The sequence below is a fragment of the Curcuma longa genome, chromosome 4, assembly GCF_044706935.1.
Source record: "Curcuma longa cultivar G26 ecotype Majalengka, Jawa Barat chromosome 4, ITB_CL_G26_1.1, whole genome shotgun sequence".
In the NCBI taxonomy this organism is placed as follows: Eukaryota; Viridiplantae; Streptophyta; class Magnoliopsida; order Zingiberales; family Zingiberaceae; genus Curcuma; species Curcuma longa.
Window position 1 is genome coordinate 9,900,067 of NC_133864.1, and position 24,573 is coordinate 9,924,639.

Here is a 24,573-nt window from a genome sequence, read left to right on the forward strand (position 1 = left end):
GCAGAGCAGTGTCTGACTTGAGAACCAACATAATCGACTTATGCTCCAACAGCCCGCCCAGTCTGGAAAAATTCCAGGACTGTGTTTTGAAAATCCACTCCAACAGCCTCCCAAGACGAAAGTTAGAACTTGCCATTATACTCATCTGGACCTGGGGCTTTGTCGACAGCAATGTTGAACAATGCAGTACGTATCTCCTCCTCTGTGGCAGGCCAGACAAGCTCTTGCTGTTGTGAAGAGTAATCTGCCAACCAGTTAGCCTAACACAATCCCAATGTTGGCATCGATCTATCCCTCCAAGTAACCCCTAAAAATAGTTCACGAATTCTGCTACAACTTCACTTGGACACGTCGTTTGTTCACCGGATTACTTTGTGATCACCACAATCTTGTTCCGCTTTACCAAGTCATGGAAAAACTGAATGCATCGGTCACTGATTTTGAGCTAAAAATAACACGTGCATGAAAATAGTTAAAGTTCGCCGGATTATGATCACCACATAACACACTTCATTGCATGGATGAAAGGCTAAAGTTATTAGCCATCACTATACCTGAGAACCACCCCTTCATGATCGTTCCAAGTGCACCATTTGTCAACTTAGTTTCGAGCAAAGCCATCACATGAATGCCTTTGTGCTTGAGGAGGTGTTTGAAAGCCCCTTATATTCCATGGATCTTCATCGGGTCCCTGCACGGGCTGTTCGCACCCGCCTTTGGCTGCCCAAGACTGGTCTTTGGCTGCCTTCACAGATGGTTCCGGTGGAGGTAGCGGTTTCGGCCTGCCCACTGTCCACCCCACCCATTTGAGCAGCGAAACCTGTGGCCTTACCACTGTCCCTGCTCCGCTACGGACCCCAGAGGGAGGCTCCACTGCCAGTGTCTTGCCATTGGGCAACCTCTGGACTGCCTTTGCATGCTCTGTCTCAGCCCTCAGAGCCTGGTTTTTAAGCGTCTGTTGTCCTGGTTCGGCGTGTGCACGAGTGCCCTGCTACTCCGCCTCCTCTTGTGCACAGATTGGTCCTGTCTGCCTAGGCTGGTGCAAGTCGTTCGGTTGCATTACCTTGCCGAGGCGCAGGTTCTGCTGTCGCTCGGCCTCCTCATGTGCACGTGCCGATGCTAGCTCCATTGCCATTGGTGTTGGCGTCTCAATCAGGAACAAGGTCGTGTCTTCCACTCCCAGCATCCGAAGCTACAGAAGCTCCGCTTGCCCGTAGGGCCTTGCTTGCTACACGGCTACTCCGGCGAAGCCGCGAGCGACGACAGCGTCTCCTGACCGACTGCTTGAAAAATCCTCCGGCGATCGTCGGAAAGCCACAAAACTCGCAAACAGCAATGAAACAGCGGATGCTTACCAGTCCCGCCCCTCACGCGCCTTTGAACTACGCCGTCACCACACTGTAAGGGCGCCACATCGCCGGCCACGCCCATCCAGTGGCGCCTCGGCACCTCCTGCAGCCAACCACCCACACTAGGACTGCCCCTGCACTGCCCAGCCAACTGCACAACCGAAGGGGGTGGAGAAAGCACAGCAGCTGCTTCCAAGGAGAGTCCCACAGGCCAATGAGAGGTGCAGCAGCAGTAGCTGCACCCTCCCGTCGGCCTGAGAACATGCCACACCCATAGACACGCTCCTCTGTTCCGGCCAGCAAGCTGCCCGTCGGGTATGAGGAGCTCAGTTCATTTCTTCAATGCACTTCTATGTTTTTATTGTTATCAATGTCTTTAGGATTTTTTTTGATGAATATAAAATTTACTTTTAAAATGAGTACAAGTAGCTCTTAGAAATTAGATAAATTTTTTTAAAAATAATTTTTGGATTAACTTTTTATTCTGACAATTATTTTCATGTGAAAAACATTAATTATATATCTTAAGATTATTAATAAGCTTCATTGTTTGTCATTGATATTTCTTATGAAATAAAAATAGAAAGTATTCCATCTAGTAGCTTTTTAACATTTTCATAATTAGAAAACGGAAAAAAATATTTTTTAATAGTAATTTTTGTATTTTTATTATTTATTTGAGGTAAAAGTGCAAAAACATAGGTCTCACCGAGATTATTATTTATTTGGAGTTTTATTATTATTTATTTGAAGTAGTCTATATGAAGACTTTTTCTACAAGAAGAACGGAGGGGAGTGTCATGTGGTCACCATGGCGAGGAAAGCATTTGCGATGATCAAGCAGCACCCCGAGTTGCCTCTCAATTCGAGGTACCCAAGCAGGTATAAAATCTCTCCTTTTTGATCCATTTCATCATAACTTCAACTCTCGATTCAATAAAGAAATCGTAGAGATTTCAAAAAAATAAAAATAAAAATAAAAGGGAAAAGAAGAGAAGAAATCACAGTGATGGTGGCAATGGAAATGAAGCTAGTCTGTCTTTGTCTCTGCCTCTACTTCATGTGCCATGGAATTGCAGGGGTGAGGGCGAGCGGAACTTACAATGTGAGGGATTTCGGTGCCAAGGGCAATGGCGTGACTGATGATAGCCAGGTTCGGTATCTTTGCCCACCATGTGTTTGTGGTTTTTAGCTTTGAGAAGGATACAAATTTCTATGATCTGAATTGTTAAAGAAAAGAAAACAAGACTTGATAATGATGATAACAATGAATTTGCTATATGCTTTGGTTTCATTACAAGTTTTCCTTTTCTCTTTTTCTTCTATCATTTAAATTATGGCATCAAGGTCTAGGAATGTGTTTGCATTCTCTATATCAGGAGCCCCCCTAACACTTTCATGCTTGATCTAGGCATTTACGGCAGCTTGGAAAAAAGCATGTGCGTCATCTGGACAAACCAAGGTTTTGGTACCCGCCGGAACATACTTCCTCAACCCTATCGAATTCAATGGCCCTTGCAAAGATGTCAATGACCTGATATTCCAGATTCATGCAAGCTCACTGTCACTTCTTAAAATTCATTTACTTTTACATTCATGATTCATGCATGAGACAATCTATTTAGTTAGTATAGGATGATTACCATTTGTTGAGCATGACAAGCACTTTAACTATGTAGCTTAAGCTAATTGCCCCCAGCATTGCTCGTCTGTGAATGTAGGGAACATTGAAAGCATCGACGGACTTGAATAAATACGCAAATGGTCATGGTTGGGTGATGTTCGGATGGCTAGACCACTTGACCTTAACTGGCGGAGGGACCTTTGATGCTCAAGGAGAAGTGTCTTGGCCATTCAACAATTGCCCAAGACAGAAGCATTGCAATCCACTACCATCGGTACTCATCCCTTTGCTGAATTTCCGCTGATGCTAAGCTCTATGTTTTCATAAGATCTAATGCTTTTTGTGTTTGCAGTCACTCATCTTTTTATACACAAACAACACTGTTGTCAAGGATATAACAACTGTGAATAGCAAGTTCTTCCACGTAGCTTTGTTGAATAACAATAATTTTAAAGGCAGCGGAATCACAATCAAGGCCCCAGCCAATAGCCCTAACACCGACGGTATTCACCTAGAGGGTAATTCTGGAGTGACCCTTTCCAATTCTCACATTGGCACGGGTGATGACTGTGTCTCCATTGGGCAAGGCAACTCTTTCGTCACAATTAGTGGGATCGCTTGTGGTCCTGGTCATGGCATCAGGTTAGCTACCACATACAATGTCATCAATTTTAATCATTAACTCATGTTTTTTTATCTGTAGAATTGTTGGCATATGTGTTTGATTGTTATAGTTGTATCATTTTGATGTTTCACTCATATTAATTCCTTTTTGCAATAGTATTGGGAGCTTAGGAAGATACAACACCGAGAAAGATGTCAAGAATATTATTGTGAGAGATATTACTTTCACTGACACGGTAATGGGAGTGCGCATCAAGACTTGGGAGAACTCGCCTGTTCAAACTACACTTCAAAACGTCACCTTTGAAAATATCATTGTAAAGAATGTTGGAAATCCCATCGTCGTCGACCAAACTTATTGCCCCTATCCCAGTTGTGATCACTCGGTTTGTATAGAGGGTTACATATAGACCATGCTAACTTGCTTCATTAATATCACTAACAATAATTTCTTTGTGCACATTTTTATAGAAATCTTCGCGTGTGCAACTAAAAGACATCAAGTTCAAAGACATTCGAGGAACATCAGCATATAAGGAGGCAGTGATATTAAAATGCAGCCAAGGACTGCCGTGCCAAGGGCTTAAGCTTGAGAACATTGACCTCACAAGTTCAGGTAAAGACAAGGCAATGTCTATTTGTCTTAATGCTCGAGCTCAATTTTCCGGCAAAATCAACCCTCAACTATGCTAGTGATGCGGGTGAAAAGGCTCGTGTAACTCGAATGGTTAGGTGCTTGAAGCCAAGCTTTGCTCATCGAGGATTGAGTTTGTGGCTCAACAAAGGTTGATGTTATTATAGTGTTGTGAGTTGTGAAGAATTTCAAAAGTTAGAGTTGATGTATGAAGATAGCGGTGGCTTTCACTTAGTCACCCTTCTTCTTATATTTGATATTTATTGATATTTGCAAGTATTGTTATTTAACTATAAATGCCTTATAATATTCCTTTTAAATTAACAAGATTCTTCAAAGAATTTTCTTTTCTTAGCTAGATTGATATTTTCTTTTCCAATTAGTCTTTGCTAGACTGATCAATTCACCTTCATCCTCGTCTACTCCACTAGATTGAATTTTGCTTGCTTCGATCCTCACTTAGTTAGATTAAGCTTTGACTTGATTCTTTTTTGAATAACGGTAAATATATATAGACCAAATGAAATGTACAAGCTCTAGATGTCTACAAGATGGTAGACATGAATTTTAATTTTGACAAACATTTCCTCTACTATGGGGTACTTCCCCTCAAAACGACATCTATTCCGAGCTTGCCATAAGAGGTATATCATGCAAGTGGTCACTAGATATCTTGCCTTTGTTAGCCGCCCCTTGCCTTTGAACTGTCTATGCATCACACGGAACATCTTGGGAGAGGAATTGATCAAGACCGAATGCTTAGCCAACATCGGACTCTGTCCCAGAGCAGCTTGCTGATTGGGCAACAGTGCAAGCGTCTCATCCTCCTGTTGACAAAGCAGACTAGACGATCCCGAATTTGCACTTGGACCTCCTGCTTGTTGGACTAGACGATTTCAAATTTGCAACACCTTCTTAATCAGTGGAGAATATGCAAGTTTGCTCCACCATTGCCATGTCCACTTGTCGAAGGCGGTGATGAATCCATCGTACCCGAAGGGAGTCCTTCTTGTGATGAATGTTCCATAGCGCTCTGCATAAGAGGGCAGAATTCCAGGACTGCAAATCTCTAGCACTGTATCCGCCTTCTTCCTTGGCAAGACAAATTGTCTCCCAAGAGATTGGCGGGTGCTTCATCGACCATACAAACAAGCGACATATACCATCAAGCTTGTCAATAACACCACTAGGAATAGGCAAAATAGAAAATCAAAAACATTCCATTCTTTGGAGGACGGACTTAACCAACTCCAACTTGCCCACGTACGATAGAGTGTGCTTGGGCCATGAGGTAAGCTTCTGCACCATTACGTCTATAAGAGCCTCATAGTTAGTGATCCAGAGCTTCTCAGCGGCCAATGGGATGCCTAGGTACCCAGGTCCTTGAACCTTCTTGAAAACTAGTAATCCGCAAGAGCTCCACCCGGGTCATATCATCAACACTAGCCATGTACATGCATGATTTGAGTGGGTTGGCATCCAACCCTGCTTATCACCAAATGCCTTCAAACAGTTCGCAACCACCTGGATGGTGGGCTCGTCAACTCTTGTAAACAAGAAGTAAATCATCGGCATATGCAAGATGAGTAATTTGCATAGCCTCACACATCGGATGAAAATGAAATTCCGATAGCAAAGAGGCCTCTTTCAATGAACGTGAGAAAACCTCAATATACATAATCCAAAGAGCAAGGGGGATAGAAGGTCACCTTGCCGAAGCCCTCGTCACCCACTAAAGAAGTTATGAAGCCCATCATTAAGGCTAATCGAATAGGACATGGCGGTAACACATTCGAAAATCTAAGCGCGGAATTGTTGGAAAAACTCATAACCAACAAGAGCTGCCGGTAGAAAACCCCAATCGATGATCTCAAAGGCCTTGCGCAAGTCAACTTTTATCACACATCGAGCAAAGATCCATTAGCAGGCATATTTAATTTGCGCAACAATTCTTGTGCCAACTGTATGCTCTCCGCAATAGAGCGATCCAACAAACTACCTAAGACTGTAGCAAACCTGCTGGCCAATATCTTCGCAATTATCTTGTAGAACACCGTGCAACACGAAATGGGTCGAGAGTCAACCACTTGCAGAGCATGGTCTGACTTGGGAACCAACATAATCGACTTATGATTCCAATGCTTCAATAGCCACGCGCCCAGTCTGAAAAAATTCCAGGACTGTGTTTTGAAAATTCACTCCAACAGCCTCCCAAGACGAAGTGTAGAACTTGCCATTATACCCATCTCGACCTGGGGCTTTGTCGACAGCAATGTTGAACAATGCAGTACGTATCTCCTCCTCTGTGACAGGCCAGACAAGCTCTTGCTGTTGTGAAGAGTAATCTGCCAACCAGTTAGCCTAACACAATCCCAATGTTGGCATCGATCTATCCCTCCAAGTAACCCCTAAAAATAGTTCACGAATTCTGCCGCAACTTCACTTGGACACGTCGTTTGTTCACCGGATTACTTTGTGATCACCACAATCTTGTTCCGCTTTACCAAGTCATGGAAAAACTGAATGCATCGGATCACTGATTTTGAACAAAAATGATACACTACATGAAAATGTAACATGAAAATATAACATAACACACTATCATTGCATGGATGTAAAACTCATTACATGGATCCACTGCATAAAATATGTCATATTATATTTTTATATTATATTTATTACGTTTGCATGCTCTGTTTCAGCCCTCAGAGCCTGATTTTTAAGCGTCTGTTGTCCTGGTTCGGCGTGTGCACGAGTGCCCTGCTACTCCGCCTCCTCTTGTGCACAGATTGGTCCTGTCTGCCTAGGCTGGTGCAAGTCGTTCGGTTGCATTACCTTGCCGAGGCGCAGGTTCTGCTGTCGCTCGGCCTCCTCATGTGCATGTGCCGATGCTAGCTCCATTGCCATTGGTGTTGGCGTCTCAATCAGGAACAACAAGGTCGTGTCTTCCACTGTCCCTGCATCCGAAGCTACAGCAGCTCCGCTTGCCCCTAGGGCCTTGCTTGCTACACGGCTACCCCGGCGAAGCCGCGATCGACGACAGCGTCTCCTGACCGACTGCTTGAAAAATCCTCCGGCGATCGTCGGAAAGCCGCAAAACTCGCAAACAGCAATGAAACAGCGGATGCTTACCAGTCCCGCCCCTCACGCGCCTTTGAACTACGCCGTCACCACACTGTAAGGGCGCCACATCGCCCGACACGCCCATCCAGTCGCCGGCGCCTCGGCACCTCCTGCAGCCAACCACCCACACCAGGACTGCCCTTGCACCACCAGCCAACTGCAAAACCGAAGGGGGTGCTGAAAGCACAGCAGCTGCTTCCAAGGAGAGTCCCACAGGCCAGTGAGAGGAGCAGCAGTAGCTGCACCCTCCCGTCGGCCTGAGAACATGCCACACCCACAGACATGCTCCTTTGTTCCGGCCAGCAAGCTGTCCGTCGGGTATGAGGAGCTCAGTTCATTTCTTCAATGCACTTCTATGTTTTTATTGTTATCAATGTCTTTAGGATTTTTTTTTCTAACAATATAAAATTTACTTTTAAAATGAGAACAAGTAGCTCTTAGAAATTAGATAAATTTTTTAAAAAATAATTTTTGAATTAAATTTTTATTCTGACAATTATTTTCATGTGAAAGACATTAATTATATATCTTAAGATTATTAATAAGCTTTCATTGTCAGTGATATTTCTTATGAAATAAAAATAGAAAGTATTCCATCTAGTAGCTTTTTAACATTTTCATAATTAGAAAATGGAAAAAACATATTTTTTAAATAGTAATTTTTGTATTTTTATTATTTATTTGAGGTAAAAATGACAAAAATATAGGTCTCACCGAGATTATTATTTATTTGAAGTTTTTATTATTATTTATTTGAAGTAGTCTATATGAAGACTTTTTTTACAAGAAGAACGGAGGGGAGTGCCATGTGGTCACCATGGCGAGGAAAGCATTTGCGATGATCAAGCAGCACCCTGAGTCGCCTTTCAATTTGAGGTACCCAAGCAGGTATAAATCTCTGCTTTTTTGATCCATTCCATCACAACTTCAACTCTCGATTCAATCAATAAAGAAATCGTAGAGATTTCAAAAAAAAATAAAAATAAAAATAAAAGGAAAAAAGAAGAGAAGAAATCCCAGTGATGGTGGCAATGGAAATGAAGCTAGTCTGTCTTTGCCTCTGCCTCTACTTCATGTGCCATGGAATTGCTGGGGTGAGGGCGAGCGGAACTTACAATGTAAGGGATTTCGGTGCCAAGTTGATGCTGCCCTTACTGAGAACTGAGAGCCTGAAGTTTCCACATCTGAATCTTCCGCTGCTGTTACAACAAAACATGAAAAGTGGGTTCATTCTAATAAAGTATGTCTGATGACTATGAAGTTCACTATGGATAAGACCATCAAAGATAATGTTCCTGAGACGAATAGTGCTAAGGAGTTTCTTGAGTCTGTAGGCAAGAAATTCAAAAAATTTGATAAGACAGAAAAGGCTTCATATCTTTCATTACTGACAAAGACTAGATATGATGGTGTGTCGGGTGTTCGTGAGCATGCTATGAAGCTCACCAATTGGTACAACAAGTTGAAATCTATGAAAGTGGAATTGGGAAGTGATTTTTTGGTCTGGCAAATATTGGATTCTCTTCCTTCTGAATTTGATATTCTAAAAACTTCTTATAATGCACAAAAGGAGGAATGGACTATTGATGAGCTTGTAGCCATTCTTAATCAAGAAGAGCAAAATATGAGGAAGGGTAAGGCTCAAGTTGTTCAGTTGGTTTCCCATAAAAGTAATGAGAAAAAGAAAACATATTTTAAGGGAAAGAGTAACAAGTCTCAATTTAAGAAGAAGTGGAGTGATAAATCAGGATCTTCTATAGTTCATGAAGACAGTGAACCATCCAAAGTTAAAAAGAGGTTTAATGGCACTTGCAAGTTTTGTGATGTATTTGGACACAAACAATCTGACTGCTTTAAGTTTAAGAAGTGGCTAGAGATGAAGCAGAAGCAAAAGCAAGGTATTCATCTTGCTTTAGTGTGTTTTGAATCTAATCTTGTAGATGTACCTTCTCATTCTTGGTGGTTAGACTCTGGCACAACAATTCATATTACAAATTCTGTGCAGGAGCTCAAAACCAAGAGAAGGCCAAATGAAGGGGAGGTGTCTGTTGCAGTTGGAAATGGAATGAGTGTCAAAGTAGAGCACATAGGAGTAGTTTGTTTGAAGCTAAGTGGTGGACATGAATTAGTTTTGCAAGATACTGTTTGTGTACCTTCTATGAGAAGAAATCTGATTTCAATTTCTGTTTTGGATGATTGTGGTTACTCTTTCCATTTTGGATCAAATGAAGTTATCATATATTTTAAATCTGTTATTGTTGGTTATGGCGTCAAGTTGAATGATATGTATATGTTAACTCTTGATCCTCTTTTTATTGAACAACGATATTCTAATGTTAATAATGTTGTTGGACAAAAACGTGGAAGAACTATTGAGAGCTCTTCTATGTTATGGCATAAGAGGTTGGGACATATATCCCGAGAAAGGATGGAGAGATTGATCAAGGAGAATATTCTTCATAGTGTGGATTTCTCAGATTTCAATACTTGTGTTGATTGTGTAAAAGGAAAGCTTACTGCAGGAGTCAGAAAGAATAGAATTACTAGGAGTGAAGGGATACTACAGTTGATTTATACAGATATCTGTGGGCCAATTACTCCCATTGCTCTAGGAGGATATAGATATTTCATTACCTTTATTGATGACTTCTCAAGGTTTGGTTGGATTGATCTATTGCGTGAAAAATCAGACTCTTTAGATGCCTTCAAGAATTTTAAAGCTGCTGTTGAGTTGAAATTTAGCACAAAAATTAAGAGTGTTAGATCTGATAGAGGTGGTGAATTTTATGGAAGGTATAATGAAACTGGTAGGAATCCTGGTCCTTTTGCAAAGTTTTTACAGGATTGTGGTATTGAGGCACAATATACTATGCCTGGGACTCCGCAGCAAAATGGTGTTGCTGAAAGGCGAAATCGTACACTCATAGAGATGGTTAGATGTATGCTTAGTCATTCAACTCTTCCTGATTTTCTGTGGGGAGAAGCCTTGAAGACAGCAGCTTATATTTTAAATCATGTACCAAGTAAGTCAGTTCCAAGGACTCCATATGAACTTATGACAGGGAGAAAACCTACTTTGAAACATTTTCGTGTCTGGGGTTGTAAGGCAGAAGTTAGGCTCTACAATCCAGAAATAAAGAAGCTTGATTCTAAAACAATTAGTGGTTTCTTTGTAGGATATTGTGTTGGATCAAGGGGTTCTAGATTTTATTGTCCTGATCATACCACTAGAGTTGTTGAATCTGATCGTGCTGTCTATTTTGAAAATGATTCAGAACATGTTGTAACTCAGGAGCCACGTGTTGTTAGCTTTGGAGAAGAGCATGTCGCTATTCCTGTACCTATTGCTCCTTTGCCTGAGTCTATGCCAGTCGTTCTCACTCATGATGAAACCACTAATCCTATTGTTGATGCACATGTTGATCTACATGTTGACCATGATGTTCAGAATCCTGAAATCGTTGTGCCTCAATTAAGGCGATCTGAGCGTGTTCCCACATCTACTGGATCTACCAGATTCAAGGATTATGTTGTTTATTTACAGGAACATGAGTTTACTAGTGTTGAGGATTCTGATCCTATTACTTTCTATGAAGCTGTTTCGGATTCTCATAGTTCACAGTGGTTGATTGCTATGGAAGATGAAGTAGCTTCTATGAGAAAGAATGATGTTTGGGATTTGGTGGTATTACCTGATGGTTGCAAAACTGTAGGTTGTAAATGGGTCTTTAAGACTAAACGTGATGCTAAAGGTGAGATAGAGAGGTATAAAGCCAGACTTGTTGCTAAAGGGTACAACCAAAGAGAAGGCATAGACTATAAAGAGACGTTCTCTCCTGTCTCTACAAAAGATTCTTTTCGTGTTGTGATGGCCTTGGTTGCTCATTTTGATTTAGAGCTTCATCAGATGGATGTTAAAACAGCATTTTTAAATGGTGATTTATTTGAGGATGTCTATATGGATCAACCTGAAGGTTTTGTCGAAAGTGGTAAGGAGCACATGGTTTGCAAATTGAAAAGATCCATTTATGGTTTAAAACAAGCTTCTAGACAGTGGTATTTGAAGTTTGACCATATTGTAAGTTCCCTTGGTTTTAAGGAAAATGCAGTTGATCAGTGCATTTATCTAAAAAAGAGTGGGAGAAAATTTATTATCCTTGTTCTTTATGTTGATGACATCCTTTTGGCCAGTAATGATGTTGATTTTCTGCATGACACTAAACAAATGCTTACAACTCATTTTGATATGAAAGACCTTGGTAATGCATCTTTTGTTTTGGGCATTGAGATTTATCGTGATAGATCTCGTGGCATCCTTGGTTTGTCTCAACAAGGATATATTGATAGAATTCTGAACCGGTTCAATATGCAATCTTGTAAGCATTGTGTTGCACCTATTCAAAAGGGTGAGAAGTTATCTAATGATCAGTGTCCTCAATCTGAAAGTGAAATGGCAAATATGAAGAAAATTCCATATTCTTCTGCTGTTGGCAGCCTTATGTATGCTCAAGTTTGTACACGTCCTGATATTGCTTTTGTTGTGGGTGTACTTGGGAGATACTTGAGTAAACCTGGTATGGCACATTGGCAGGCTGTCAAACGTGTTTTGAGGTATTTGAAAGGTACCAAACACTATATGATCACATATAAGAGATCAAATCATCTTGAGGTAACAGGTTATTCTGATTCTGATTATGGTGGTTGCCCAGATGATCATAAGTCCACATCAGGATATATATTTATGTTAGCTGGAGGAGCTATCTCTTGGAAGAGTGTCAAACAGACTCTTACAGCTACATCAACCATGGAAGCAGAGTATATAGCTTGTTATGAGGCCACATGTCAAGCGATATGGTTAAAAAACTTTATTGCTGAATTTGATTTTGTGGAGAGTATCTCTAGGCCTCTCACTATATATTGTGATAACTCTGCCGTGGTGAGTTTTTCTCTCAATAATAAGAGCTCAAAGCGGACAAAACACTTTGAGACAAAGTTTATGTTTGTGAGAGAGAAGGTTCAAGAGTTTAAAACTCGTGTCGAGCATATCCCTACAGAGCTTAATATTGCTGATCCCCTAACCAAAGGCATAACTGTTAAAGCTTTTGTTGACCATGTAACCCGTATGGGTGTAGTAAGGTCTTTTGATATTTTGGGTTAGTGGGAGTTTATGCTTATGTTTTGTTATGACCTCATATTTATAATATTTGTTGCTACCATATGTTTTATTGAGAAGTTCAATTGTTATAACTATTGTTGTATTGTGGAGACATTTTGGACCCAGTCTCAATTTTATTGTTATTATGTGGCATTTTGGACAGATGCACACTTTGTTCAAATTTTGACATGTCATTTTGTTGAACTTTCTCAATTATCCATATTCCACTTGTTGTTGTGGTCACATATTGTTGATTAACATATTGTATTATGCTGTCCAAGTGGGAGAATGTTGGATATTTTTATGTGGACTAGCATAATTAACATATTGTTATTGGGCTTAGCTATAATGGGTAGGCTTGGCCCATTAAATCTCAGCAGAGGCCCCTTCTCCTAACCTTAAATATTGTTGTCGCCCCATTGAGACTACGATGCGAAATTTGATTGAGGTCATAGGAGAAGTTCTCTCTGCGATTTTCTCTGTCTTTTGAGTTCTCTTACAGGAAGTAAAAATGAACTCCTCGACATCTTCCACTCCAGGTATTAACATCTAATTCCTTTTATCGTGTTTTAATTATTCATCGCATCATGAATGAATTAGATGTAGAAATTTTTTATCATGTTATTTTAGTCCTCCCATGGGAGGACATTTCTTTCCAATTATTTTCATTGAAAACTTTTATTGTGGCTAGTTGAAGTATAAACTCTTCACACTCTTGTTCCTTCACTTACGCTCTGTTTGGATCGGGTGAGGGACGGTTCATTAATGGAAGGGGAAGGGAGGGGAAAGGAGGGAAAGGGAAGGGAAGGGAGGAGAAGAAAAGTAACCTTGTTTGGGAGGAAAGGAAGATCCAAAGGAAAGGAAATGGAAGTTAAAGAGATAAAATGTCAAAAATCTCCCCGATTCCATCTCCTTCCTCCTCCTCGTCTTCGACCTCCGCATCGAGTCCCTTCCTCACGCCCCGCCGTCCCGCAGCCGCCTCTTCCCCTCCGCCGGAGGGCTGCGGACGGGACCAGCTAGGTTCTGCTCGGCGTTTTTGCGTGGGAGCAATGGGGAGGAGGAGCTCTCGGGTGGGCGTTTCCGCGTCCCTCGCTGCGTTCCTCTTGCTGCAGCTGGGTCTCACTGTTGCCCAGAATGCCTCGCCTTGGCTGACCTCGCCGCCAGCTCCCGCGACGTTAGCGGAGGCGACGCGGTCGTCCTCGAGCCCCGCCGTCCCGCAGCCGCCTCTTCCCCTCCGCCGCACCGGCGGATTCCCTCGCCGCCAGCTCCCGCAGCCGCCTCTTCCCCTCCGCCGCACCGGCGGATTCCCCCGCGCCAAGGCCCCCTGTGGTCCTCCCTCCCTCTCTCCACCGCGTCGCGCCGTTTGAAGCCGGTGTGGCTGGAGGCGATCTCTGCCGATGTGGCGAAGGTTTGGACTCGGTTTAGAAACGAGGATGGGTAAAATTGGAATAAACATGTTTAAGATTTACTTACCCTTCCTTACACCCCGATTTGGGGTGTAAGAAATTGTGGCTATTCATGAGCATGGAAGGGGAACACTTCCCCTTCTTTCCCCTTCCCCTCCTTACCTCACCCCATCCCAAACAGAGGTAAATTTTTTTTCCCCTTCCTTATCTTTCCCTCCCTTTCCCTCACCTCCTCCCAAACAGAGCGTTAGTGTTGTTTCTACATCAACAAGAAGTATTATATCTCAATTTTCTATTGTACTTATTTGGCTATCATAGTGAACTTTTTTTTATATATATTTACTCTAATTATTAAACCTAATGCAGTTTCTTCCTTTCAAAGTCAAGGCTGCTTTTAAGACTGTCATTGACAATGATTTCGATAGCCCTCTCTCGCAGGGAAGGCGGGAGAGGAAAGCTCACAACTTTGATAAGGAGCATGAATTACTCATTTACTTTTTTGTGTGTGTCAATTTTCCATAGCCGCCGCCGACTTGGCGCTGAGGCTGTTGGATTGGATGTCGAGGTTCGAGCACTGGCTCCGGATGATGTACGTGCTCAAGTTGTTGGGGAAATTGCCGAAGAACGGAGTGGGCTCGTACCTTATCCAGCAGCTCGGGGAGAGGTAGCGCCACCCTTTTCTCCGCAGGCAGCAGCTCTCGATGGCCGCCAGACTCGCCGTCAAGCAACTCCGGCAGCCGTCGGGGGTCAGGTCGGCCGTGCACTGAGCCAGGGCGAACAGGGGATACATATCCGACACGTTGGTGGCGAACATGAGCGGCCGTCGCAGGGGCGCCACCTGCACCAAATCGGATAATACGTTGAACGCCACCCGCGAACTGGTTACCTCCAAGGGGTTGGTCAGGTTGAATCCGTCAGAATCGACGACGCCGAAGAAGTTTGTGTCGGAGTAGCGGAGGTGGCACTGGTCGTAGTAGACGATCGCTCGGCGAACTCCCGGGCAGCTTTGGTTGGCGCCGCCTACGGCCGTCTGGAGGCAGCTCTGGCAGTTGGAGACGGAGAGGTCTCCTTGGCACATGTATAAGCCGTAGACGGAGTCGTTCCCGGCGCCGGCGGTGGCGTTGGCGGAGTTAGTGGTGGAGGAAAGAGAAGTGAGAGAGGACAAGAGTTCGCTTAGGCTTCTGCCAAAGCTGCTACTCGAGTTGTAGGCGTCGCCGCCGCAGTCTGCTCTGAAAGGGTTCGCTGCCATGGCAGCTGCGGGAGCTTGGAAAAGGAGCAGGAATCGGATCAGGCCGAGGAGGAAGCTCAACCTTCTGCTGCTCCACATCTTTTTCTGTGTATGCAATTGATCTTCTTCAAGCCAATGTACATTTATAGATATATTACTGATCAAATCCGCAGCTGCCGGCGGCGCAGTGAAATTGAACGACCAGGCGATAAACTTTAACATTGCTGCAGAGACAAAGTCAACGCTCACATCCATAGCCGCCTCCTTCGAACTTCAAATGGTTGACAATCTGAGAGGGACGTCGTTGACTCTAAACAAACAATGTCGAATATATAGCGGTGTGGAGCATCAAATGCTGAATCAGTTAGATAGTCACAACACTGAATTACTATTGAATTTAGTATGTGCAAGTCAAATTTGCACAAATATTTTCAATTGTTTTTGAGCAAAAGTCTCATTCTTCCAGAAGTCCCACTTTAGTAGTAGAACTTTAGTTGGAAATATAATTAATTTATGCATAAAAATTCAGTTATGCAACTCAAAAGCATTGGTGCCTTGCAAGGCACATCTCATGTTCAGTTGTATTGATAATCAAGTTAAATTTTTATAGGATTTCGATACCATGATAGTACATCATATGTATGTATGCATTTATTCATGTACATAGATTTACAACCGATTTATTTATCGCAATGCATCTGTATATGCTTGTTAAGGATGGACGAAAGGAGGATCGGGATGACGGTTGTCGGTTGGGGCAGGTGGTATAAAAGGGGATACTCTTTTGAGGGCACCAATACTGTTCCGGTTGAGACCAGCATCGGGACGCGTCTCCGGACCTCCTCGCCGTAGATGGTGATGAACAGTGGACGGAGCTAAGGGAAATGGTGGCCTCAGGGTCGCTGGGAGCTTCGCCGGAGCTGATGGAGAACAGGAAGAGCCTCAGGGACGGCTTGCTGTGATGAACAGTAGCAGGTGAGGGAGATAAGGAGAGCTTCACGGCCGTCGAAGACTTCGCCGGAGCCGATGACGACCAGCAGCAGCTCCAGGGGACGACCTGCGATCACAGGGAACGTCAGTAGGATGGCCAGGGGTGCCCCGGCGCGACCACTCCGACGCTCAAGTCAGTGGAGTAAACGGAGGAGAAGATGAACAGTAGAGCTTGAGCGTGTAAAAGAGAGTAAGAGTCCAGCCCCTATACCTGCCGACGGAGTGGTATACCTGTCACGTCACCATTAAGGATGTCCCATCTCTGGTAGGTAGTCGTCATGTCATTGTCCACGTGGGTGTCAGAGAGGGCGGCGATAATAAATGAAGGGTGTGGGTCGGTCAGAGGACATGATGGGACATGCCAGGGCACTATAAGGTGAGTCTGCTGAGGACTCGGATTCGGCCTGGTGAGGAGTCTGCTGAGGACTCGGATTCGGCCAAAGTAAGGATTCGGCTAAGGTAGGGCCGGATGGAGGATTCGGCAGGCTGCTGCCGGATGGAGGATTCGGCTACGGGTAGAGCCGAATGGAGGACTCGGCAGGCTGCTGCCGGATAGAGGATCCGGCAGGCTTCTGCCGGATGGAGGATTCGGCAGGCTGCTGCCGGATGGCTATTCGACGAATGCAATTCGGCAAGACGGAGGCCATTCGGGTGGTTACCTATGTTGAGTGACTTGATTAGTCAAATTCGAGGATCCAACCGGTTGCGTTCTTTGGGAGCGGGATCAGACTTAGACTCGAATTCGACCATGATGAGCCCATTGGATTAACCCCGGAACATAAGCCTCCCCACTAGTCTAGTCGAAGGGAGCGTGAGTCGGACTGACTAGACTGAGTTGGACTCGAGTCTGAGTTGGGTCCGTAGACTCAGCCGATCAAAACCTGGATGGGTGACGGAGAGACTTGGCCGAGTAACAGAGTGGGCGGGCTGACAAAGTCGCCGAGTGACTGATCAGAGCAGCCGACTGGCCGTGTGGCCGAGTGGCCGAATGGCCGAATGGCCAAATGGCTGAGTGGGCGAATGGCCGAGTGGCCGAGTGGCTGAGAAACCTTTGAAGAATGGCTGAGAAGCCTGAATAATGGCTGAGAAGCCTGGATGGGCATGGCCGAATGGACATGGCCGAATGGACTCGGCCGAATGGCCGAATGGACATGACCGAATGGACGTCGCCGAATGGCCGAATGGCCGAATGGACATGGCCGAATGGACGTCGCCGAATGGCCGAATGGCCGAATGGCTGAGAAGCCTTTGAAGAATGGCTGAGAAGCCTGAATAATGGTTGAGAAGCCTTGGCAGAATGGCTGAAAAGCCTTGAATCAGTGGCTGAGCAGCCTCGGCGAGTGGCTGAGAAGCCTCGGAGTATCATACGATTCGGGGGTATGGACGATTCGAACGGTCCGGGCTTGCGGACATGTTGGAAAGGAGGACGGTCCGGGCTTGCGGATGATTCAGGAACAATGTATGTCCGGGCTTGCGGACGATTCTGTAACGGAGTAAGTCCGGGCTTGCGGACGATTCGACAACGAAGTATGTCTGGGCTTGCGGACGATTCGGATAAGGTCCGTGCTTGCGGACGATTCGGAGAAGGTCCGTGCTTGCGGACGATTCGGAGAAGGTCCGTGCTTGCGGACGATTTGGAAATGTGAAGTGTGGCCGAATGGCCGAGTGTCCGAGTGGCCGAATGGCCGGATGGCCAAGTGGTCGACTGCCGAGTGGCCGACTGGCCGATTGGCCGACTGGCCGAGTGGCCGAGTGGCCAACTGGCCGAGTGGCCGACTGGCCAACTGGGCAGAGCTGAGCTGCTATGGCCGAGTGGGCAGAGTTGAGCTGCTGTGTCCTAATGAGCAGAGCTGAGCTGCTGTGTGGCAGGGCTGAACTGCCGGATTGAAGGAACAGGGCTAAGCTGCCGGGTGGCAGGGCTGAGCTGCCGGGTAGCAGGGCTGAGCTGCCGGGTGGCAGGGCTGAGCTGCCGGATGGCCGAATGGGCAGAGCTGAGCTGTTGTGTCCTAATGAGCAGAGCTGAGCTGCTGTGTAGCAGGGCTGAGCTGCCGGGTGGCAGGGCTGAGCTGCCGAGTGGCAGGGCTGAGCTGTTGGGTGGCAGGGCTGAGCTGCCGGATGACAGGGCTGAGCTGCCGGATTGAAGGAACAGGGATGAGCTGCCGGGTGGCAGGGATGAGCTGCCGGGTGGCAGGGCTGAGCTGCCGGATGGCCGAATGGGCAGAGCTGAGCTGCTATGGCCGAATGACGCGTCGGCGTTTGGACAAGTCGATGGGCGGACGGGCATGGGCGGTCCGAGCTTGCGGACGATTTGGAAGGGTAGAGTGTCCGTGCGGACGATACGGAGAGTGTCCGTGCGGACGATACGGAGAGTGTCCGTGCTTGCGGACGATACGTAGAGTGTCCGTGCTTGCGGACGATACGGAGAGTGTCCGTGCTTGCGGACGATACGGAGAGTGTCCGTGCTTGTGGACGATACGGAGAGTGTCCGTGCTTGCGGACGATACGTCGGGTGTCCGTGCTTGCGGACGATACGGAGAGTGTCCGTGCTTGCGGACGATACGGAGGGTGTCCGTGCTTGCGGACGATACGGAGAGTGACCGTGCTTGCGGACAATACGGAGAGTGTCCGTGCTTGCGGACGATACGTCGGGTGTCCGTGCTTGCGGACGATACGGAGAGTGTCCGTGCTTGCGGACGATACGGAGAGTGTCCGTGCTTGCGAACGATACGTCGGGTGTCCGTGGCCGAATGAGCAGAGCTGAGCTGCTGTGTGGCAGGGCTGAGCTGCCGAACTGAAGGAGCAGGGCTGAGCCGCTGAGTGGCAGGGCTGAGCTGCCAAACTGTAGGAGCAGGGCGATGGAGTAGGTCCGAGACCTAATTATGTCGGTGGAGTAGGTCCGAGACCTATGCAGAGTCGATGGAGTAGGTCCGAGACCTAATTATATCGGTGGAGTAGGTCCGAGACCTATGCAGAGTCGATGGAGTAGGTCCGAGACCTAATTATGTCGGTGGAGACAGCTCGATCCCGACTATGTCCGAGTCGGGAGAGTGATGTCGAATGGCATGGTACATAGCGATTCGACTTGCACAGGCAATCGGCGATTCGGCTCGCGCAGGCGGTGACGAGTCGACGATTCGGCTCGTGCAGGCGGTGGAAAGAAGGCTCTGTCGGCCCTCGTAGGCAGCAGCGAAGGCCGAGTCGGAAGATGCCGTGATTCGGCTCGGGAGACGGCGAGGTTGCAGGTTTCGTCCCGTGTAGGTAGCGGCGGCCTGTTGCCGTGATTCGGCTTGGGCAAACAGCGAAAAGAAGACTTGCTGTCGCGGGCGTTTCCGGTTCACGACGAAGCGCCCGGGCTACAACGAAGGCCGAGAGAGATCGCAGGAGATGACTTCGGGCAGGCGAAGGTCATCGAGTTGTATGAGCCGAATGGGGATCCGTCGACGGAGGGGGCACGTGTCGGCTTGTGCGCTTCTCCTCTATGAGCGTTGCCTGTGCCGCGGGCGGTGACGGCACGAACGTGGGAGGCGTCTCGGCGGAGGTGAACGTGGGTCTGCGATGGAGACGTTGGGCCGGGGCCTGGTAGGCCTAATGGGCTTGATGGGCCTGAGGGGCTGAAACTCGATAACTTGGAGCTTGAAGAACCGGATCTCGGTGGGCCAGGGCCTCGTGGGCCTGATGGGTCTGAGCAAAATGGGCTGGAGCTTGGTGGGCCTCGGTGGGCTCAAATAACCGGCGAGCTGGGGGCGGAACTGGTGTCGGTGGTGCTTCAGCGGAGAAAGAAGGGGGCCTGGAAGGGCCAGCGAGTACCTGGTGTTGTTGTTGCTGCTGAGAGATTGCCAGGACGGCGGCGGCCACCGCCTTGTTGAAGTCCTCTTGTGTCATGGCTACGAAATAGGGCTGAGGAGGCTGGGGAGATTCGTCCGTCAGCATCTCAAATTTGGGCAAAATAATTTCCCACAGACGGCGCCAAATTATGTTCCGGTTGAGACCAGCATCGGGACGCGTCTCCGGACCTCCTCGCCGTAGATGGTGATGAACAGTGGACGGAGCTAAGGGAAATGGTGGCCTCAGGGTCGCTGGGAGCTTCGCCGGAGCTGATGGAGAACAGGAAGAGCCTCAGGGACGGCTTGCTGTGATGAACAGTAGCAGGTGAGGGAGATGAGGAGAGCTTCACGGCCGTCGAAGACTTCGCCGGAGCCGATGACGACCAGCAGCAGCTCCAGGGGACGACCTGCGATCACAGAGAACGTCAGTAGGACGGCCAGGGGTGCCCCGGCGCGACCACGTGGGTGTCAGAGAGGGCGGCGATAATAAATGAAGGGTGTGGGCCGGTCAGAGGACATGATGGGACATGCCAAGGCACTATAAGGTGAGTCTGCTGAGGACTCGGATTCGGCCTGGTGAGGAGTCTGCTGAGGACTCGGATTCGGCCAAAGTAAGGATTCGGCCAAGGTAGGGCCGGATGGAGGATTCGACAGGCAGCTGCCGGATGGAGGATTCGGCTACGGGTAAAGCCGAATGGAGGACTCGGCAGGCTGCTGCCGGATAGAGGATCCGGCAGGCTTCTGCCGGATGGAGGATTCGGCAGGCTGCTGCCGGATGGCTATTCGACGAATGCAATTCGGCAAGACGGAGGCCATTCGGGTGGTTACCTATGTTGAGTGACTTGATTAGTCAAATTCGAGGATCCAACCGGTTGCGTTCTTTGGGAGCGGGATCAGACTTAGACTCGAGTTCGACCATGATGAGTCCATTAGATTAACCCCGGAACAAATACTTTCTTTTGTAGGATGGATGAAAGGAGGATCAGGATGACGGTTGCCGGTTGAGGCAGGTGGTGTAAAAGGGGATACTCTTTTGAGGGCACCAATACTTTCTTTTGTAGGATGGATGAAAGGAGGATCAGGATGACGGTTGCCGGTTGGTGCGGATGGTGTAAAAGGAGACACTCTCTTGACCAAACCTTGTGATTCTATTTGTCGTGAATTGGCAATGGTCACGGCCGAGTAGAGAATGCCGGTGATAAGGAAGACAGCGAGGAGGAAGTGAGACGAGGAAGATGAATTAGGCTTCATTTTGTTGGAATGTATCTTGCACTACATCAACTGGTTGCGAAACCTTCCTACGTATATAGATTCAGACATACCAGCAAATGGTTATGAATAGAGAAGAGGAGTTGAGGATTTTGCTATTTGTTTTCTTTTCTATTCTTGGGTGGCTCAGTTTGTGGTTTAATTGAATCCTCTCATGCCAATTTTAAAATGATGTTTACAAAACATAAGACTGACTTTGTTCAGCCAAAACTAATTCAATCATAAACCAAATCATTCAGGTTTTTCACTTTTTCTTCAATCATAAACCAAGTCATTACAGTGCATTGAAGAAAGCAAACTGTTCATGTAGGAGTGCAGCACAGTTGCAAGCAAGCTTGTGACTAGAATGGCTAACCAAAATTCTTCAGAACAAGCGTCGTTCGGTATCAAAAATAGATTTTCAGGACCGACATCGTTAGGTATCAACATCTTGCTATCTGAAGCTTTCATGATCGAACAATTTCTGAAGGATGGCCTGCAATAGAAAAAAAAAATGATCATTGCATTTCCCAGTTATACAAGACATTCGTCATTCTTGTGGAATAATTAACTCCTGAGAAATCACTGGATTAGCTTGAGCACTTACAGGGCATGAAGAGCTTGACTTCAACCCCAGATACAGTTCATGAGGTGAAATCAAAAGTTTCACTGGTTGAAGTTCGATGGATAAATTCCGTCCCTTATTGTCGACAAAACCAATCAACTCTCGTTCCAAGAGATGTTCGAAAGCCTAATAGAATAGTTAGATGATACAAAGTTATGGATGCAGAACTATGATGATGTTTGCTTGAAAGATAAAGACACCCACCCTCAGGCATACAGTGTCTCCGTAATTGTCGGATGTCTTATAGGCTTCATGGATGGCTTTATACTCTAAAGAGGAGAAGAAGTTCATTTCAGCCTCTTAACACCAGTGTGATAAAGGTAGCAAATTTTGACTTACCTTTCATGACAGAATTGAAGTTGTATGAATTTTGCTCTTTACATTCCAGTCTATTCATGCACACCAGAATGTATAGTTCCAGAATTGAGACATCTGCTCAATCATGTTTCAGACACTAAGAATTATCATACATACTTATTTAATTGTTTTAGAATATATAATAAAAACCCAAAAAAATAATAAAAAGAACACATGAAACCCAATGAGAATATGAGCTTGCTATATTGTTAACACTAAGTTGTATTAGTTCCAATTATTTGGAACTAAATAAAGGAGAAACACTTAAATAACTTGATGTTAACTAGGATTTGGTATTGAGTCCCTCTAACCTTCATATCCCTTCAACTCCAATTGAAGGGCGATATTACGATTAAACTGTAAATGATACAAGTAACTAACCTTGAAGGATCTGGGTCTTGGGCTGCCTCTGGTAACATATCTGAGAATCTTTGAAATTTTCCAGGGATAGCAAACCAGATTCTAAATTCATAGAGGCCACAGCTCGGAATCTGAAGAAAAATTTCTCAAAAGTTGAACTATAAAATTGAAAGAAATACAGTGCTTCAATCATGAAAAAAATGATAAACAAACTTACAGAAACTGCACCAAGTTACTAATCGTTCCATCAAATAAAACGGAATCAAGGATTTCTTGGAATTTTTTGTCATTTAAAATATCCTGCAAACACACACAGTTATACTAATTAATTCATTATTGTGCAATTCAATGATCATGAAAATAATAATAATAACAAAAAATAATAAATGGAAAGATAAGTTTGTGGATTCTCCTAATTTAAAATTTAAGTGAAATTATGTTAACTGAGATGGCATATCCATGCGTGCTAGAGGGTTCTGCATCTCATAAATATGTGTAAATCCTTGATACTACAATAATCTCACATCAAAATCATGAGTCCTAGATCATTTTACATGTCATCTATCCAAGTAAATCCATCACACTAACAATAATCTCACATCAAAATCATGCTGTACAAGAGACTTGCAGGACTAATTGTCAATACCGAGCAGCAGCCTCAGTGGTTTTGGTTATTAATCCTCTATGACAAGCAAGTTACACAATAATATTGAATGTACCATGGGAGCAAGAAGAGAACACCTGAATCTTTGAGTTGAATTCTGCAACATATTCAGAGAGGAGACCTATGTCTTTTGGCAAGTATAATATGTGCTCGAGCAATCTGAATAACATGTCAAAATGAAGAAAACTGAGGATTAACTGCTTGGAAAGATATTTGACATTATAAGCAATTATCATAAGTTAGAGAATATGATCACCTTCTTACATCTTCTCTTGAAGGAGGAACAAAAAGTAGTTTTCTGTGAGAAAACCTAGAACGAACTCTTTTTTCAAGAAGTTTGTCTGCATCCTGAAAGACATGAGGCTTTATCAAGTAAGCAATGCTTAGAAGAAAATTAGGGAGAAAAAAAATGGAATAATAAGAATAATAATATACATAAAAACAATTGTTTACTTAGGAAAAGAAAAAATTATATTTTAAAAGCTTAAGTTATTTGCTCTGGTTGATTTAGATTAACCTCTAAGACACTTAGGGAGTTTGCCTTGTGGTTAACAAGGAACCCTATGGAAGCATCAGATTTAGGAGAAGGTCCAAATCAAAAGAATAAAATTAATTTAAAATTATTTTATATATTATTCTTTTAATTTAGGATCAAATCCTAAGACACACGGGGGAGTTTGCTTTGTGGTTAACAAAGGACCTTGAGGACGTGTCTAGTTAAGGGGGAGATTCTAATTTAAAAAGGATAATAAGTAGTTTTTCAAAAATCTATCTATTTTGAAAATACTCTATCTCAAATCATATTTCAAAAATTGTTATCCATTATTCTTTTAATTTGAGTCAAATCCTAAGACAACAGGGAGATTACTTTGTGGTTAACAAAGGGCCCTAAGGATGTGTCAGGTAATGGGGGAGATTCTGACTTAAAAAAATAATGACTAGAATTTTAAAAATTATCTATTTTTAAAACACTTATTTTAAAAATTAGTTTGAAAAACTCTTTAAAAAAAATCTACTATGGTCTTTCAAGAATTATCAAGACTTAGTTATGTCCATAGGAATACCATTATTATTGGTGCAAGAGTGAATGAACTTAAAACTTAAAATCTTTTTTATGTATGAAAAGGGAGAGAAGGGAACTTAAGTTAATCATATAGAATTCTCTCAGATAATTAAATCCTGACTTATATTAACTTAAGAAATTGTCAAACATCAAAAAGGGGGAGATTGTTGGTGCAAGAAGCACTAGATCCTTCCTTGGATTTTGATATTTAACAATATACCTAAGTCTGATCGGTTTGACCAAGAGTTGATCCAAACAGGATTTGATGTTTGGATGTGTGGAAGTGAGTGAAGTCTAGT

General features: G+C 44.8%; 3 protein-coding genes across 3 annotated transcripts; 1 reads left to right on the forward strand and 2 right to left on the reverse strand.

The window, feature by feature from the left end:
• The first annotated feature begins 2,373 nt into the window (after window positions 1-2,373).
• Window positions 2,374-4,290, forward strand: LOC141827057 (exopolygalacturonase-like). Its single transcript, XM_074714337.1, has 6 exons — window positions 2,374-2,502; window positions 2,761-2,901; window positions 3,071-3,247; window positions 3,326-3,615; window positions 3,755-3,983; window positions 4,069-4,290. The coding sequence occupies exons 1-6, from the start codon at window positions 2,374-2,376 to the stop codon at window positions 4,288-4,290; spliced, it is 1,188 nt and encodes a 395-aa protein (XP_074570438.1).
• A 10,133-nt stretch (window positions 4,291-14,423) lies between these two features.
• Window positions 14,424-15,398, reverse strand: LOC141827058 (antimicrobial ginkbilobin-2-like protein). Its single transcript, XM_074714338.1, has one exon. The coding sequence runs from the start codon at window positions 15,396-15,398 to the stop codon at window positions 14,424-14,426; it is 975 nt and encodes a 324-aa protein (XP_074570439.1).
• Window positions 15,399-21,448: 6,050 nt separating this feature from the next.
• Window positions 21,449-23,301, reverse strand: LOC141828407 (origin of replication complex subunit 4-like). The gene is made up of 7 exons (XM_074715834.1): window positions 23,289-23,301; window positions 22,765-22,847; window positions 22,569-22,678; window positions 22,170-22,262; window positions 22,035-22,099; window positions 21,813-21,956; window positions 21,449-21,701 (listed from the first exon to the last, which is right to left on the reverse strand). Exons 3-7 carry the CDS (start codon window positions 22,657-22,659, stop codon window positions 21,660-21,662), a joined length of 435 nt encoding a protein of 144 aa, XP_074571935.1. The 5' UTR covers window positions 22,660-22,678; window positions 22,765-22,847; window positions 23,289-23,301; the 3' UTR covers window positions 21,449-21,659.
• Between the last annotated feature and the right edge of the window lie 1,272 nt (window positions 23,302-24,573).